The sequence below is a fragment of the Geotrypetes seraphini genome, chromosome 6 (genome assembly GCF_902459505.1).
Source record: "Geotrypetes seraphini chromosome 6, aGeoSer1.1, whole genome shotgun sequence".
NCBI classification, from domain to species: Eukaryota; Metazoa; Chordata; class Amphibia; order Gymnophiona; family Dermophiidae; genus Geotrypetes; species Geotrypetes seraphini.
Window position 1 is genome coordinate 3824304 of NC_047089.1, and position 17403 is coordinate 3841706.

General features: G+C 46.9%; 1 protein-coding gene across 1 annotated transcript in view; it reads right to left on the minus strand.

The window, feature by feature from the left end:
- Nucleotides 1-17403, minus strand: part of RRM1 (ribonucleotide reductase catalytic subunit M1) — a 135888-nt gene that overhangs the window by 26752 nt on the left and 91733 nt on the right. The window contains exons 16-17 of the mRNA XM_033949190.1: nucleotides 14429-14564; nucleotides 1169-1264 (exon numbers count right to left, since the gene is read on the minus strand). Of these exons, the coding sequence (XP_033805081.1) occupies nucleotides 1169-1264; nucleotides 14429-14564 (232 nt within the window). The remainder of the gene's footprint in view (nucleotides 1-1168; nucleotides 1265-14428; nucleotides 14565-17403) is intronic.

The window sequence follows — 17403 nt, forward strand, 5'->3', positions numbered from 1 at the left end:
GATTATTTGTACACTTGATGAAAGTTTTAAAATGAATAAATTATTTTAAAAAAAAAATTCTCATAACAGATGTGAGATCTTGTTGAAAAACAAAATTTACTTACAAGGTAGCACACTCCTTAACCTCAGAGAGGCAGTCTTCAAGAATCACTTAAATCTTGCAAATTTTTTTCTCTACAATCCCACTTTGATTTAAAGGCGTATCGTCTGTTAGAAAAAGGATTCTGAGCTTGATGGACCTTCACTGGCTCAGGCACTAACTTCTATTCTGATGCTAGTAACTGGTGTGATTCTATAGAGATAGTCAGCTTGGAAGTGAGTTTGAGTGGTGCAGTATGGCCCTAACCCCTTGGTGGCATCACTTCCACCTAGCTCCTTCAAAAAAAGCATGCCACATTTCTGAGCCAGCAATAGGCATCAACTATCTTTGCTGCTACTCCGCTGCTAGCTGGTCCCTACCTCTTTCTTCTGCAGATAACAGCTCGGCAGTAAGTTCAGGTGGTGCGGCATGGCCCTAGCTCTAGCCCCACCCCTTTGGTGACATTAATTCTGCCACAGAAAAGCACGTCATCGCATGGGAATACTAAAGGGGAGCATCCTGCCTCTTAGTGTGCACCTTTGGGATATATATTGGAGAGAGGATTTAGAGGTGCAATTAACATGTAATAAAAGATGTGGAATGTGAAGTTATTATTCTCTCTGGTTTTTATTGCGAGTGGGGAGGGGGAGTAGAGGAGTTTCCATGGGGATCGAAGAGTAAGACTGGGTAGAAAAAAATTTTACTACTGTTTTACAAATTTAGTTGATATCTAATCTAGGATGTACACTATCCAGCACTGGTGATTTGGTATTGTAGTTTGCCAATTTGCTCAATTTCATCACGATTTGCCTCAGTTTCTCTGAATCCCCCCCAAAATAATTTTTTTTCTATTTCCCAAGCATTCTCCTCAGTAAAGACCAAAGGAAAGAATTCATTAGTTTCTATGCTATGGCCCGTTATATCTCCAATTCCAATCTTAAAATAGCCAAAAATAGCAGCAATCTAGCAAATAGCACATGCCCTGAACAGCATAAAATGGTGGTCTTCTGGGAAGAAAATTGTTAAACACTGTTTCAAATAGGATATTTTCCTACTATTTCTCATTAGGCTCCATAATCAATACTGTACCTGAATAGAGCCATTGTAAGCAATAATTTTGTTTTTCATCTCTTCATTCCATAGATTCCGCTCCGTCAGATCTTTCAATAAGTGTGGATTCACTACCTAAGAGAAAAGTTGTATTTATTTATACATACACTGCCTAAAACCTAGGCGGTTTCTAAAAAAACATACAAAAGTATTAAAAGTTATAAGGCAAAAAATACAATTTATATCACAATTCCTCCAGGAAGTTTTTTTTTTTTTTTAGGGGGGGGATTATTTGCTTCAAATGCCTTTTGATCAGAAGCAGAAAGCTGTTTGCAAAATTATAGGGGGCAGGGGAAAGAAAACTAATACATTGATTCAAAATGTAGGGAAAATGAAGAAGGCAGTTCCTATCCTGCTGCTACTCCCTTGTTGGAGGAGCACCTCACAGGTCTTCAAAGGTCCAAATGAACAAGGTGATCTTTAAAGCAGGCTCTGTTAGTTTCTTCACTTGAGGAAGAAGGAAAAAAATTCCTAAAAAGGAGAAATTAGGCTCTTGCCTGCTAATTTTCTTTCTTTTACACTCTCCAGACCGGTACAGTTCACTGATGGGTAATAGCTCACCGTGACCAGCAGGTGGAGACAGACAAAACCTTTTGGCTGTAATATAACTAGCTGTGCGCCCCCCTAATATAAACCAGTCTGCTACAAAGCCAAGCAGAACTAAGAAGTGCTAATTATAACCCCTCCAAACAGGAGTGCTAATTATAACCCCTCCAAACAGGAGTAACAACTAACAGAGCAATACTGTTGGAAATTCCACAGAAAAAGCCCCTTCAGCAAATGTCCCCATAGCTCACCAGCTACGCCAAAGCCGCTGTTCTTTAATCTCCCCGACCCTATAAAAATACTAGAACTTGCAGGAAAAAAAAATCACTCTTCACGCGAATCCTGCAAGAACAGACAGACAAGATAGGGACTGTACCAGTCTGGAGAGTCTAAAAGAAAGAAAATTAGCAGGTAAGAACCTAATTTCTCCTTCAGCAGCTCTCCAGACCAGTACAATTCACTGATGGGACGTACCAAAGCAGTACCCATCATTGGTGGGACCCCTGCAGGGCCGCCACCAGAAAACGCTCACCAAACACTGCGTCCCGATGCACCTGGACGTCCACATGGTAGTGTTGCACAAAGAAATGCAGAGAAGGCCAAACCACGGCCTTACAGATATCCACTGGGGCACCAGAGAAGACTCAGCCCAAGAAGCTGCCGGACCCAGAGTGGAATGAGCCTTGAGAAAATCCGAAACAGGCTTCTTCTGAAGAAGGTATGCAGAAGCAATACTCTCCTTGATCCAGCGCGCAATGGTAGCCTTGGAAGCGCCATCCCTCTTACAAGGACCTGCTAAGAAGACAAAAAGATGATCTGATTTTCAGAATTCCTGAGTCTGCTGAACATAAGAGCGAAGAATCCAACAGACATCCCACTTGCGTAACTGTCTCTGTTCCAAAGAACCCTCCCGACTACCCAAGACAGGGAGGACCATGGACTGGTTGACATGAAACGGCGAAACTACCTTTGGAAGAAAGGAGGGAACCGGCCGCAGAACGACCCGCTTTCTAGAAAACTTCAGGAAGGGAGGCCTACACAAAAATGCCTGCAGCTCTGAAACGCATCTTGCAGAAGTAATGGCCACTCAAAAAAATGCTTTAAGAGTTAGGTCCTTCAATTTACAGGCATCGAGAGGCTCAACGGAGGACGAATGAGCACAAAAAGAACTAAATTGAGATCCCAGGCAGGAACCGACAGGCGAACTGGAGTCCATAGCAATTTCGCAGTTCTTAAGAACCAAACTACATCTGGAGAAGAGGCCAAACACTTACCACGCAAGAAATTGTGAAAGGAAGACAAAGTGGCAATCTGCACCCAAAGGGAAGACCAGGTAAGGCCCTGCTCCAGGCCATCCTACTGAAACTCTGAAATGTGAGGCAAAGCAGCTCGAAAGGGAACCATGCCATGTGCAGTACATAAGCCCTAGAGGTGCAAACTCTCCGAGACCCCAAGAGTGGAGATTACCTTATCCAAAAATGCTTTCTTCCTTAGGCAAGCACTCTCAAGAGCCAGATGTAAGACAAAAGGGACCCGGATTGAACACTGGAAGATCGGGCAAGAGGGGCAGCAGGAAAGGATCTGCCACTAGCAGACAAACCAGATACACATACCACAGATGCCTGGTTCAGTCCGGAGCCACCAGGATCATGCGGCCCGCGTGCCTAGCAATCCAAAGAATTTTGCCCACCAGAGGCCATGGAGGAAAGACATACTGCAGGCCGTCCAACAGCCAAGTCTGCATCATAGCATCCAGCCCCTCGGCGCTTTGGCATTAACACTCCTGGCCATGAGGTCAGTGATTGGCTGACCCCAAGCCTGAACAATTAACTCAAAGGCTTCCAGCCCGAGACACCACTCGCTGGGTTCCAGCGCACGATGACTTAAAAAATCTGCCTGGATGTTGTCCACACCAGCAATGTAGGAAGCCGAAATGTTCTGAAGATGAGCCTTCGCAGAGAGGTCTCCTGTGCCTCCAGATGACTCTTGGTGCCCCCTGACGACTGACAGACAGTCGCTGTGGCATTGTCTGAGAGAACTCAAACTGACTTGCTCTCCAGCAAGGACTGGAATTCCACCAACACTAGCCAAATGATCAATGTTCTGGAGACCAGAGCCAATAAGGGTCCAGCTACCCTGAGCTGAACGACCAAGGCATTGAGTTCCCCAACCAAGGAGACGGGCATCCGTGAGAAGCACTGTCTACTGGGGCTGATCGAGATTCACTCCCTGAACCAGACTGAAAGATTGCAGCCACCAGCATAAGCTGCTAACTAAGCCCCTAAGTGGGACCAGAGTCCAGATTGTGAATCTATGGTGACCACTGCAGAAGAAGTGCATACTGAAGAGGACACACCTCCAAGGAGACCACCATGGACCCCAAGACCTGTATAAAGTCTTGCGCCAGTGGACATCTGCAATCCATCAGAAAGCAAATCTACATTTGTAATTTGTACACCCTGACCTCTGAAAGAAAAACTCTCCCCAAGCTGGTGTTGAAAAGCTCATGGAGATACTCTAAGCACCGAGATGGAGTCAATTCACTCTTGGCCACGTTGACCACCCAGCCCAGGGACTGGACAAACTCCACAACTTGAGCCGTAACCCAAGAACTCTCCTGTAGCGACTTCACTCGAATCAACCAATCATCCAGACCATAATCTTGGTGAAGGTGTGCGGTACAGTAGCTAGACTAAAGGGAAGTGCACAAAACTGATAATGCTCTCCCAAAATCACAAAGCTTAAGAATAGTTGATGAGAGGCACAAATGGAAGCATGCAGATAGGCCTCCATCAGGTCGAGAGAAACCAGAAAATCCCCAGGCTAGACAGCCAGAATTACAGATTTCAGGATTTCCATGTGAAAAGACAGAACCCAGAGAGCCGAAAAGACTACTCTTTCTTGGGCACCACGAAGTAAATAGAGTACCTGTTGGTGCAAATATCCTGAGGAGGTCCATGGACTACCACTTTGAGGTCCAGTAATCTGAGCAGTGTCTGCCGAAAAGCCCTTCTCTTCCAAGTTGCCTAACAAGGAGAGGAGAGCAAATGATCTGGCAAAGGTCGGGAATATTCCAGAGTATAACTGTCCCAAATCACCCCCAGGACCCACTGATCCATTATGATCCCGGCCAATCCCCGACAGGTAAGGAGAAATTAGGTTCTTACCTGCTAATTTACTTTCTTTTAGCTTCTCCAGACCAGTAGAGGTTAACTTTACGAATGGGTATATATCTAATCATGACCAGCAGGTGGAGACTGAAAACAAAACTTTGGGACAGAATATACTATCCTCCCTTCTCTATTTCCCTCAGTCTGCCGAATAGCCAAGCAGAACCAAGAACTGGAAAACAGGAAGAAAACAAAACTCCGAACAGGAGTAACAAATAACATACCCAAATGCTGTTGGAAAATGCAGAGGAGAAATACCCGAAGGAAAATGTCCCCACAGCTCGCCAGCTAAGCCAGCCGAGCCACAGCCGCTGTTCTTTAATTCTCCCCGGCCCTAGAAAAATACTAGAACCCGCAGCAAAAAACAAAAACTGCCCGCGAAACAGCCCCAACAACAACAACAACAGACAGGGTGGGGACCTCTACTGGTCTGGAGAAGCTAAAAGAAAGTAAATTAGCAGGTAAGAACCTAATTTCTCCTTCTTTAGCACTCTCCAGACCAGTAGAGGTTAACTTTACGAATGGGACGTACCAAAGCAGTCCCTCTCACGGGCGGGACCCCCGAAGGGCCGATACCAGTACACGCTCACCGAACACCGCGTCCCGACGCGCCTGCACATCAACCCGATAATGACGAACAAAGGAATGCAAGGAGGACCAAACCGCAGCCTTACAAATATCCACTGGAGGCACAAGCGACGACTCAGCCCAAGAAGCCGCCTGACCCCGAGTGGAATGAGCCTTGAGAAACTCCGGAACAGGCTGCTGTTTCAGAAGATAAGCGGAAGCAATCGTCTCCTTGATCCAGCGCGCAATAGTAGCCTTAGAAGCGCCAGCTCCCCGACGAGGACCCGCCAGGAGGACAAAGAGATGATCGGACTTCCGGAATTCCTGGGTCCGCTGTACATAAGAGCGAAGGACCCGACTGACATCCAACTTGCGCAGCTGCCGTTGCTCAGAAGAGCCCTCCCGACCACCCAAGACCGGGAGAACCACCGATTGATTGACATGAAAAGGAGAAACAACCTTCAGCAGAAAGGAAGGAACAGGCCGCAAGACGACCCGCTCCCTAGAAAACTCCAAGAAGGGAGCCCTACAAGAGAAAGCCTGCAGCTCAGAAACACGCCTAGCAGAAGTAATGGCCACCAAAAAGACCGCCTTCAAAGTAAGGTCCTTCAAAGAACATAAGAACATAAGAACATAAGAATTGCCATCTCCGGATCAGACCCATGGTCCATCGAGTCCGGCGATCCGCACACGCGGAGGCCCAGTCAGGTATACACCTGATTGTTCTAATCACCCATATCCCTCTATGCCTCTCATAAGGAGATGTGCATCTAATTTGCCTTTGAATCCTAGCACAGTGGATTCCTTAATAACCTCCTGTGGAAGAGCATTCCATGCGTTCACCACTCGCTGCGTAAAGCAGAACTTCCTGACATTTGTCCTGGACTTGTCACCCCTTAGCTTCAAACCATGTCCTCTTGTCCGTGTCACATTGGACAATGTAAATAATTTGTTTTTCTGCTCTATTTTATCGATGTCTTTCAGTATTTTGAACGTCTCTATCATGTCCCCTCGCAGCCTCCTCTTCTCAAGGGAGAACAATCCTAGTTTCTTGAGTCGTTCCTCATATTCCAATTTCTCCATACCTCTTATTAGTTTCGTTGCTCGTCTCTGCACCCTCTCCAGCAGTTTTATATCCTTCTTTAGGTTGGGAGACCAATGTTGTACACAGTATTCCAAGTGTGGTCTGACCATTGCTCTATAAAGCGGCATTATGACTTTCTCCGATCTACTCGTGATTCCTTTCTTTATCATGCCCAACATTCTGTTTGCTTTCTTTGCCGCTGCCGCACATTGTGCCGACGGCTTCAGGGTCCTATCTATCAGTACACCCAGGTCCTTTTCTTGTTCGCTCTTACCCAGAGTTGCTCCTGACATTCTATACTCGTGTTCCTTATTCTTACTACCTAAATGCATTACTTTGCATTTCTCCACGTTGAACTTCATCTGCCATTGCTCTGCCCATTTCTCTAGCTGATACAAGTCGCTCTGGAGTTCCTCGCTATCTTCCTGCGATCTGATTTCCCGGCATAGCTTTGTGTCGTCTGCAAACTTAATGATCTCACTGGATATTCCGCCTTCCAGGTCATTGATATATATATTAAATAGAATCGGCCCAAGTACCGAGCCCTGGGGCACACCACTAGTCACTTTCTCCCAGTCTGAGAACTTCCCATTTATGCCCACTCTCTGCTTCCTGTTTTCCAGCCATTTGCCTATCCACCTTTGTATATCTCCCTCTATTCCATGGCTTTGTAGTTTCCTGAGAAGTCTTTCATGCGGAACTTTGTCGAATGCTTTCTGGAAGTCCAAATAAATTATGTCCACCGGCATTCCACTATCAATTTGCTTGTTCACGGTCTCAAAAAATTGAAGCAAATTCGTTAAACATGATTTCCCTTTCCTGAACCCATGTTGACTGGGTTTCAGCAAGTCGTGTGTATCTAAGTGCCGGACTATGCTATCCTTGATCAGTGCTTCAACCATCTTTCCAGAGACAGACGTAAGGCTCACTGGTCTGTAGTTGCCCGGTTCTCCTCTCGATCCTTTCTTGAAAATTGGCGTGACATTCGCTATCTTCCAGTCATCTGGTATCTGTCCAGTTCTGATTGTCAGATTGGTGAGTTTTTGCAATAACTCTCCGATTTCAATCTTCAATTCTTTTAAGACTCTCGGATGAATTCCATCCGGTCCAGGGGATTTGTCACTTTTAAGTTTGTCGATCTGGTAGTATATCTGGTCCAACTCCACTTCAACTGTGGTGAGGCTGTCTTCTATTACTCCATTAAACACTTTCATTGCCTCTGGTATTTTTGCAGTATCCTCCTCCGTAAAGACAGACGCAAAGAAGGAATTTAGTTTGTCCGCAATTTGTTTATCTTCCTTAATGTACCCTTTTCTTCCCTGGTCGTCCAGGGGTCCCACCGCCTCTTTTGCGGGTTTTTTCCCTTTCACGTATCTAAAGAAGGGCTTGAAGTTCTTGGCCTCTTGCGCTATTTTTTCTTCATAGTCCTTTTTGGCATCCCTCACCGCCTTGTGACATTTCTTCTGTTCGTCTTTATGTTTTTTCCATGCTTCGGTCGTTTTGATGTGTTTCCATTTTTTGAAAGAGTCCTTCTTTTCTTTTATGGCTTCCTTCACCTGTCTGGTAAGCCATGCCGGTTCTCCCTTACCTTTTGTTCTCCCTTCCTTGGAGATCCTCGGAATGTGTAGGTTTTGTGCTCCAAGGGCTCGAAAGGCGGACGCACCAAAACAGAGAGAACCAGATTAAGATCCCAAGAGGGAACCGAGGGCCGTAGGGGAGGCCTAAGCAACTTGGCCGCCCGCAAAAACCGAATCACATCAGGAAGAGCCGATAAACGCTGACCTGACACCAACCCTCGAAAGGCCGACAGGGCCGCAAGATGAACTCGGAGAGAAGACCAAGCCAGGCCTCTATCCAGGCCATCCTGCAAGAACTCTAGAATGTTAGGCAGAGAAGCGCGAAAAGAGGTCACTCCCCGCGCCCGACACCATTCCTCAAAGAGACGCCAAACCCGCACATAAGCCCGAGAGGTAGAAAGCCTCCGGGACCCCAACAGAGTAGAGATCACCTTGTCTGAATATCCCTTCTTGCTAAGGCGACCCCTTTCAAGAGCCACGCCGTAAGACAGAAGGGAGATGGGTCGAACATGGGAATGGGACCCTGCATCAGAAGGTCGTCCGAGAGAGGCAGAGGAAGAGGATCCGCCACCAGGTGCCTCACCAGATCCGCATACCACGGACGTCGAGGCCAATCCGGCGCCACCAGCACCACCAAACCCGGATGGTGAACAATGCGAAGAAGCACTCTGCCCACCAGCGGCCAAGGAGGGAACACATACAGCAGCCCCTCCGTTGGCCACGGCTGGACCAGAGCATCCAGACCCTCGGCCAGACCGTCCCTGCGACGACTGAAGAAGCGGGGCACTTTGGCGTTGCCCCCCGTGGCCATTAGGTCCATCAGGGGCTGCCCCCAAGCCTGAACTATCAACTGAAACGCCCCGGCGCCGAGACACCACTCTCCTGGATCTAGGAAGTGACGACTGAGGAAGTCTGCCTGAACATTTTCTACTCCGGCTATATGAGAGGCCGAGAGGTCCAGCAGATGGGACTCCGCCCAAACCATGAGCAGAGCCGCCTCCTGCGCCACCTGAGTGCTCTTGGTGCCCCCCTGACGATTGACATAAGCCACCGCCGTGGCATTGTCCGACAGCACTCTGACCGACTTGCCCAGCAAAAGGGAGTGGAAAGCCAACAGCGCCAGACGGACCGCTCTGGTCTCCAACACGTTGATCGACCAGGCGGCCTCCTCCGCGGACCAGGTGCCCTGCGCTGAGTGACCCAAACACTGAGCCCCCCAACCCAGGAGACTCGCATCCGTCAGGAGCACCGTCCACTGCGGGAGATCCAGACCCACTCCCTGAACTAGGTGAGGGGTCTGGAGCCACCAACGCAGACTGCAGCGCGCCAAGCCTCGCAGGGGAACTGGAACATCCATCCCGTGCCTCTGGGGAGACCACCTCCAGAGCAGAGCATACTGGAGAGGACGCATGTGGGCCCGCGCCCACCTCACCACGTCCAGGGACGCCGCCATCGACCCCAAGACCTGGAGGAAATCTCGCGCCCGAGGACACCGGGACGCCAAAAGCAGGCGAATCTGAGATTGCAATTTGCTCACCTTGGCCTCTGGGAGGAAGACCTTCCCCAAGGAGGTGTCGAACAGCACCCCTAGGTACTCCAGACGCTGAGCCGGGACCAACTGACTCTTGGAAAGGTTGACCACCCAGTCCAGCGACCGGAGAAACTCCACCACCCGAGCTGTAACCCGGGAGCTTTCCTGCAACGACTTTGCCCGAATTAACCAGTCGTCCAGGTAGGGGTGTACCAGGATGCCCTCCGACCGCAAGGCTGCCGCGACGACCACCATCACCTTGGTGAACGTCCGGGGAGCCGTGGCCAGCCCAAAGGGAAGCGCACAGAACTGATAGTGCTGACCCAAGATCGCAAAGCGCAGGAAACGCTGATGAGAGGCCCGAATGGGAACATGCAAGTAGGCCTCCGTCAGATCGAGAGAAGTGAGAAACTCCCCCGGCTGAACCGCCAGAATGACCGACCGCAGAGTTTCCATACGGAAAGAGGGAATCTTGAGAGCCCTGTTGACCCCTTTCAAATCGAGGATGGGCCGAAAGGTCCCCTCCTTCTTGGGCACCACAAAGTAAATGGAGTACCTGCCCGTGCCCCACTCTGGAGGGGGCACTGGAACAACTGCCCTGAGATCTAGCAAGCGCTGAAGGGTCTGGCGAAAAGCCTGCGTCTTCCCAGGAGTCTGACATGGAGAAGCGAGGAAAAAGTCCGGCAGAGAGCGGGCGAACTCCAGGGCATAACCGTCTCGCACCACCTCCAGGACCCACTGATCGGACGTGATCTCGGCCCATTTGGGGAAAAAGTTGCGCAGCCGGGCCCCCACCGGAACCAAAGTGGGCTCCGGCAAGGCGTCATTGTGCAGGACGGGAAGCGGGAGAACCGGCGGAGGGATTCCCTGCCCCCCGACGGGCCCCCCGAAAGGGCTGCATGCGCTGGAAGAACCGACTCCGGGAAAACCCCGGAGACTGGAAAGAAGCAGCCCCACGTCCAGGGCGATACTTGCGAAATTCCCGCAAACGCCCCCGGGCCGCACCACCCCGAGACGCAGGGCGGGCACGGTCCTCCGGCAGACGGGGAACTTTCGAGTCCGACAGAGTCTGAATCAACTTATCCAAGTCCTCTCCAAATAAAAACGACCCCCGAAAGGCATAGAAAAAATAGACAGGGGCAGATTTTTCAAATTAAGGGGCGCCACAAGTACAAGGGGGCACTCGGAGAAATTGAAAGGGGACAGGTTTAGAACAAACGCTAGGAAGTTCTTTTTCACTCAGAGGGTGGTGGATACATGGAACGCGCTTCCAGAGGCTGTTGTAGACAAGAAAACATTAAATGGTTTCAAAGAAGGTTTGGATAGATTCCTGGAAGAAAAAGGGATTGGGGGGTATAGATAGGTATAGACCATTGCTCAGGCAATGGGCCTGATGGGCCGCCGCGGGTGCGGACCGCTGAGCAGGATGGACCTATGGTCTGCCTCAGCGGAGGCAACTTCTTATGTTCTTATGTTCTTATGAAAGGGAAATTTAGTAAGCTTAGCTTTGGACGCAGCATCCGCCGCCCAAGCGCGCAGCCACAACACACGCCTTGCGGCCACGCCAAAAGCCATAGACTTAGCCGAGATCCGCACCAAGTCATATAGAGCATCTGAGAGGAATGAGGCAGCCATCTCAATCTTCGCTACCTCCTGATCCACCAGAGACCAGTCATCAGACTCCCGATCCAAGACACGCTCCGCCCACCGAAACACTTCGCGAGCGACAAGTCCCCCACAAATAGCCGCCTGGACCCCAAAAGCAGAAACCTGAAAATTTTGCTTAAGAATGTTCTCCAACTTGCGCTCCTCGGAGTCCCGCAAGGCAGAACTGCCCTCAACAGGCACGGTATGCCGCTTAGAAATTGCCGAGACCACCGCATCAACGACTGGCGAAGCTAACGTAGCCCGATCCCCTTCTGGAATGGGATACAGGCGAGCCATGCTGCGCGCCAGCCGAAACGGCGTCTCCGGCGTTTTCCACTGCTCCAGAATAATATCCCGAATATCCTGATGCATAGGAAAAGAGCGGGAAACGGAACGGATCCCCCGTAACAGAGGGTCCCCCACACGCGGAGTCTCCGGCGGCGCATCCTCAAAACGCAAAACCGAAGAAACCTGTTGAATAAGGTCAGGCAGCTCATCTCTCTGAAAAAGGCGCACCACAGACGCCTCTTCACCGGAGAACGGGAAACCCGACAACCCGCCGCCAGCTTCCGTCCCCTCCAGAGGATCCTGGAATTCCTCAGAAGGGTCCAGGTCCTCCTCCAGACCGACACGTTCCTCCGACCACAAATCCTCGTCCCACGACACCCGCGGACGCTTGGACAAGGGAGGCGGCGGAGGGGACGACACGTCAGACGAGAGAGGCAAAGCCGCAGGGAGCGCGGAGGAAACCCCACCCCCCGAAACCCCCTGGGCGCAACCGGGACCCCCAGCCGCCTGAAAATAGGCTCTGCATAAAGAAAAGAAAAAATCAGGAGAAAAACCCCCCGAGGGTCCCAAGGGACTCCCTGCCACAGCAGGGGACCCAGCAGAAACCTGCCCCTGCATAGTCAAAACAGGGGGAAGGTCACCTGAGGTGGAAGACAAAATGGAGGGGCCAGACAGAGAAGATGGCGGTTTTCCCGCCAAAAAAGCTCCCTCCATAGCCTGAAGCGGCTGAGAAACTTGAACAGTCTCAGCCGCTAAAGCAGGCAAGCCGGCATCAGCTGTCAAAAAATCAGCTGAGAGGGAATCCTCTAAAACCCGACCGTCGGCGGCTCGGGGAATCCCTCCGTGGGCGGACGGAGAAGACCGGGCTTCCCCACCGTTCCCTGCCGACTCGCGAGGCACCATCGGCGGGGAGCTCTGGGCGCCTGCAGCCGCTGCCGACGGAACTCCTCCACCGCACCGGCCTGAACACCGCTTGCACAGGCCGGCCGCGAGTGCCTCGCGTCTGGAGCACAATGAGCACTTTTTCCCTTTAGAAGTGCTCATTGCTCCATACGCGACCTAGCTGTAAAAAAGTGCCGGTTAGTTGAAAAAATACAGTAAAATACAGTTTTCTTAAAGGGAAACAACCCTCCAGACCAGCACTACCTCAGGATTTTTTTGTTGTTGTTGTTTCACAGAACAGACTCCACAGGCTCTCTAAGCAATATGCCTTGCTTGATTTAGGGGGCAAGGCTTACTGCTGAGGCTCCTCTAAAAAAATGTGGGGAGGTGGAGGAAGTGGGGGGAGGGACCCCGCTCGAGACCCGCCGTGTTTGACACCCCTGAGGTCGGACGAACCCCCAAACAGAGTCCGCCCAAGCTCCGTCCGGCCAAAAACAGGGACAATAAACCCCCTAAACAAATTCCAACAGCCCTACCAAGGGAGATGGGTACAGATCACTCAACACCTGCTGGAGACTGAAAGAAGACTGAGGGAAATAGAGAAGGGAGGATAGTATATTCTGTCCCAAAGTTTTGTTTTCAGTCTCCACCTGCTGGTCATGATTAGATATATACCCATTCGTAAAGTTAACCTCTACTGGTCTGGAGAGTGCTAAAGAATGTTATGTTCTGTATGTAAGTGTACAATTTGTTTTATAGTGATGTTTGGGTTGATGTGATTTGTATGTTAAATGTAATGTATTATTTTGTATGTAAAAATGTGACTTGCCTTGGATAATGGTGAGGGACAAATAAACAAACGAGTTATTGGGCTGGACAGGCAACAGAAGAGCCACCAGAGGAGGCTTAGAGGGGGCTAAGACAGGAGGAAGATCGCCTGAGGCAGTGGGCAAAATGGATCCCACCAAAACTGGAGAGAAATGCTATCACTAAACTGTCACCTGAAATCAAACGCAGCACCGAAGCCAAACTCGACCCCGCCACTACAAAAACACCACTAGTAGCCCCAGCATCAGCAACGAGGGAATTCACAGCCTCCCCTGCAGTCCACAAACCCGAATCCACCAGACTGCCAGCAGCCAAGGAAACCCCAATGTGGGCAGCAGATGAGGCCTGGGTGTCACCAGCAACTCCCGCCAACACGCAGTGCATGCGCAAAGAGGACTTGACATGCAGATACTTGAAGCCGGGTCCCCCTCGAGCTGGCTGGAACATTTCATGTACCTGCCAAACGCATCCACCGCTTGGCGTGGACTTTTGCTGCTTCTTTGAAGCGCTCATACTGAAGGCACCAAAAGCACACGCACAACACCACCATACAAAAACAGCGACCTCAGAATCACTATGCCCATTTCTTGTGTCTTTATTTATTTATTTATTTTTTAAACTTCTCACAGCTAACCAAGCTGTCTCAAGAGTAGGCTCACAAGGCACTCTAAACTGAAGTCTGTGCCAGACAGGAGGCCAGGTGTACAGTTGAGGCCCCTTTAAACACAGAAAACCTGGGGAGGTGGGAGAAATGGGGGAAGGGACTTGACCCTTTCAAGTGTGGCAACCCCGAGGTCTGTAGGACCCCTAAGAGGGTCTCCCAAGCTCTGTCCGGACAGCAAAAGGACAAGAAAAAAAAATTCCCTAACCTCAGCACAGACTGCACAATTTACCACTCCACCTGCTGAAGATGAGAAAAGACTGAGTGTAATAGGAACTGCCCAGCCCAGATGTACTGAAACCAAAAGTTAATGTCTCAGTCTCCACCTGCTGGCAGAGGAGCGTAAACCCATCTGTTTCTGTGCCAGTCTGGAGGGACACTAAAGGACAGACACAATATGCTGCACATTTGATTATGCACAGAACAGAAATAAGTGAGGAGAATGAGAAGCTCCTTACCTGAAACTCTCCAGAAAGTACCCTACGAGTATAGATGTTGCTAGTATATGGTTCAATGGACTCATTGTTGCCCAATATCTGAGCTGTAGAAGCTGTGGGCATCGGAGCAATGAGCAAACTGTTCCTAACTCCATGTCTGAAACAGAAAGACAAATTATTGTGCAAAGATAATTTTAACACAAGGAGCTGACAAAGAATCAAGAAAATTTGACTGGTTCATCAACATGATACTTCACAGTGCTGAGAAATGGACTCCCAACATCAAGAAATGATGCAAAATGAAAGACTCTCTGATGAATTGAAAATGTTGGGAAAAATAAGTTTTGTCTTTATTCTATTAAGTATTTATGTAAATGTATCATCTTTTGTGCACAATTGAAGTTTTAAAAATGAATAAAGAATTTTTTTTTAAAAAAAAAAAAAAAAAAAAAAGAAAGACTCTGATCATAGCTGTTATCACAGGAAATATAACATTTAAAATATTTCTAGAATAGATTACATTTTTGTTTCAAATCAATTAGTACATCAAGTTACGCAGGCTGCCATAGATCCAATTATCTTATCAGACCATGGTGGTGTTTAGATTGAACTTAAGGGCATTAAACAAGATATAAATAGACCTGTGTGGAGATTTGATAATACATTGCTTGCTGAACCAAATTTTTATGAAATTATGTTAGTAAAAATAAAAGATTACTTTCAACTTAATGATACAGATGAAGTCTCTATGGAAACTTTATGGGATGCCTTTAAGGTAACCATGAGAGGTCAACTCATTTCTTATTCGGCTCATCTTAAAAAACAGATTAAGAAACAGTTTTCTGATTTAGAAAAAGAAATTAAAATTTTGGAATCAAAACTAATAGAAAAATGGGATTATTCTACGCAACAAGAACTTTTGAAATTTAAAGGAAAATTTCATGAGACTTCATCTAAATTGATTAGGAAAGATTTATTCTCTCAGCAAGCTTTATATTATGGAAACTCAAATAAGTCGGGAAGAATATTGGCAAATTATTTAAAAGCAAAAAAAAGAAAGACAAAAATAGTTGCCATTAAAGATGAACTTGGTGATATACACATTCAAAATGAATCTATTTTAAAACAGTTTTTACAATTTTATAGATCTCTCTATTCTTCTGAGACTTATTTAGATAAAGAAAAAGATGGTTTAGAATTTTTGAAAATATTAAAGGGTCCTAAGGTTCCCGAGCATATAAAAAGAAGTTTAGAAGAGCAAATATCACTAAAAGAATTACGAATAGCTTTGAAATCCCTACGAGTAGGATCCGCTCCAGGTGGTGATGGATATACAGTAGAGTTGTATAAATCTTTTCAAAATACCCTATTACCATATTTATTAAATTTATACCAGACTCAACTAACTAAGGGTTGTATTACAGGCACTATGGCAGAATCTTTAACCATAGTTTTGCCCAAGCCAAATAAAGATCCCACTTTGGTTTCAAATTATAGGCCTATTTCCTCAATCAATGTAGATGGTAAACTTTTAGCTAAAACATTAGCTTTAAGATTGGCTAAAGCTCTCCCTTTCATTATAGGTATGCATCAAACAGGATTCGTTGCTCAAAGACTTTCTTCTCATAATACTAGACTGGCTTTTCATATGTTATATTTGACAAAAGCCATGAAAGATCCGGCCTTTTCTGTTTCTTTGGACGCAGAGAAGGCCTTTGATCGAGTGGAATGGACATTCATGTATCAAGCAATGGACTGGTTTGGTATAGGTTCAGGATTTATACAAATAATTAAAACGTTGTATAGCTCCCCTACTGCTAGATTATATATTAATAATACATTTTCAGAACGTTTTAATCTGCAGAGAGGAGTTAGACAGGGTTGTCCACTATCTCCTTTGCTTTTTGATATTGTTTTGGAACCCTTATTAGCTATTCAGCAGGTAAAGGAGATACAAGGTATTCCCCATTCAGATAGGGAATATAAATTATCAGCATATGCAGATGATATCTTACTTTATTTGAGAAATCCAGAAAATACTATTCCATGTTTACTTGAGTTAATTGAAAAATTTGGAAAATTTTCCGGCTACAAGATAAATTGGAATAAATCAAAAGTTCTTCCACTAAATGTACATTGTACAAAAGGTTTATTTGATCCATTTTCTTTCATTTGGAAAGAAGACGGTATTAAATACTTAGGAATTCGGATTGCAAAAACAGTAGAGGAAACAATGAAAATTAATGAAAAAAATTTATTACAAAAATTAACAGAAATGTGTGAGCAATGGAATCCTTTACACTTATCTTGGTGGGGGAGAGTACAAACTGTTAAAATGATGATTTTACCTGTAGTTTGTTACCAAATGGGTATGATACCTATTTTTTTTCAAGGATCTTTTTATAAAAAAATAAATAGGGTCCTAACCAATTTTATTTGGCTGGGAAAAATTCCTAGAATTGCTTTAATGTCTTTGCAAAGGCCTATTGTGGAGTGTGGGGTAAATTTTCCAAACTTTTATAGGTACCATCAAGCCTATATTTTGTGACAAGGTATGTATTGGATCCTCCCAGAGCCCATTGACAATATTCCAGATTGGTTCTGGTTAGAGTGGAGACTTATGTTTCCACTGCGTCTTGGTCACGTAGTTAGTATCAAAATGCCAAGGTTATATAAAGATCATAAAATATTTGTTGACACATGGAAAACTTTAAGGTATATAAGCAATCTGACTCCTATTTCAATAAATAAATCAGTAATTCAAACAATTTGGTTAAACCCCAAGATCAAAATAGGCGGTTTTAAAATCATTTGGAAGCATTTGATGTTGGCAGGAATACGTACTTTAGAGGATGTAATAATTAATGGTAAACTGCTTGACTTTTCACAATTGCAACATAAATTTGGTTTAAATAAATCACAATATTTTAGATGGTTGCAATTGAAGCAGGCCATTCAGGTGGGGTTCCCTGAATGGAAAAATCTTAACAATTATC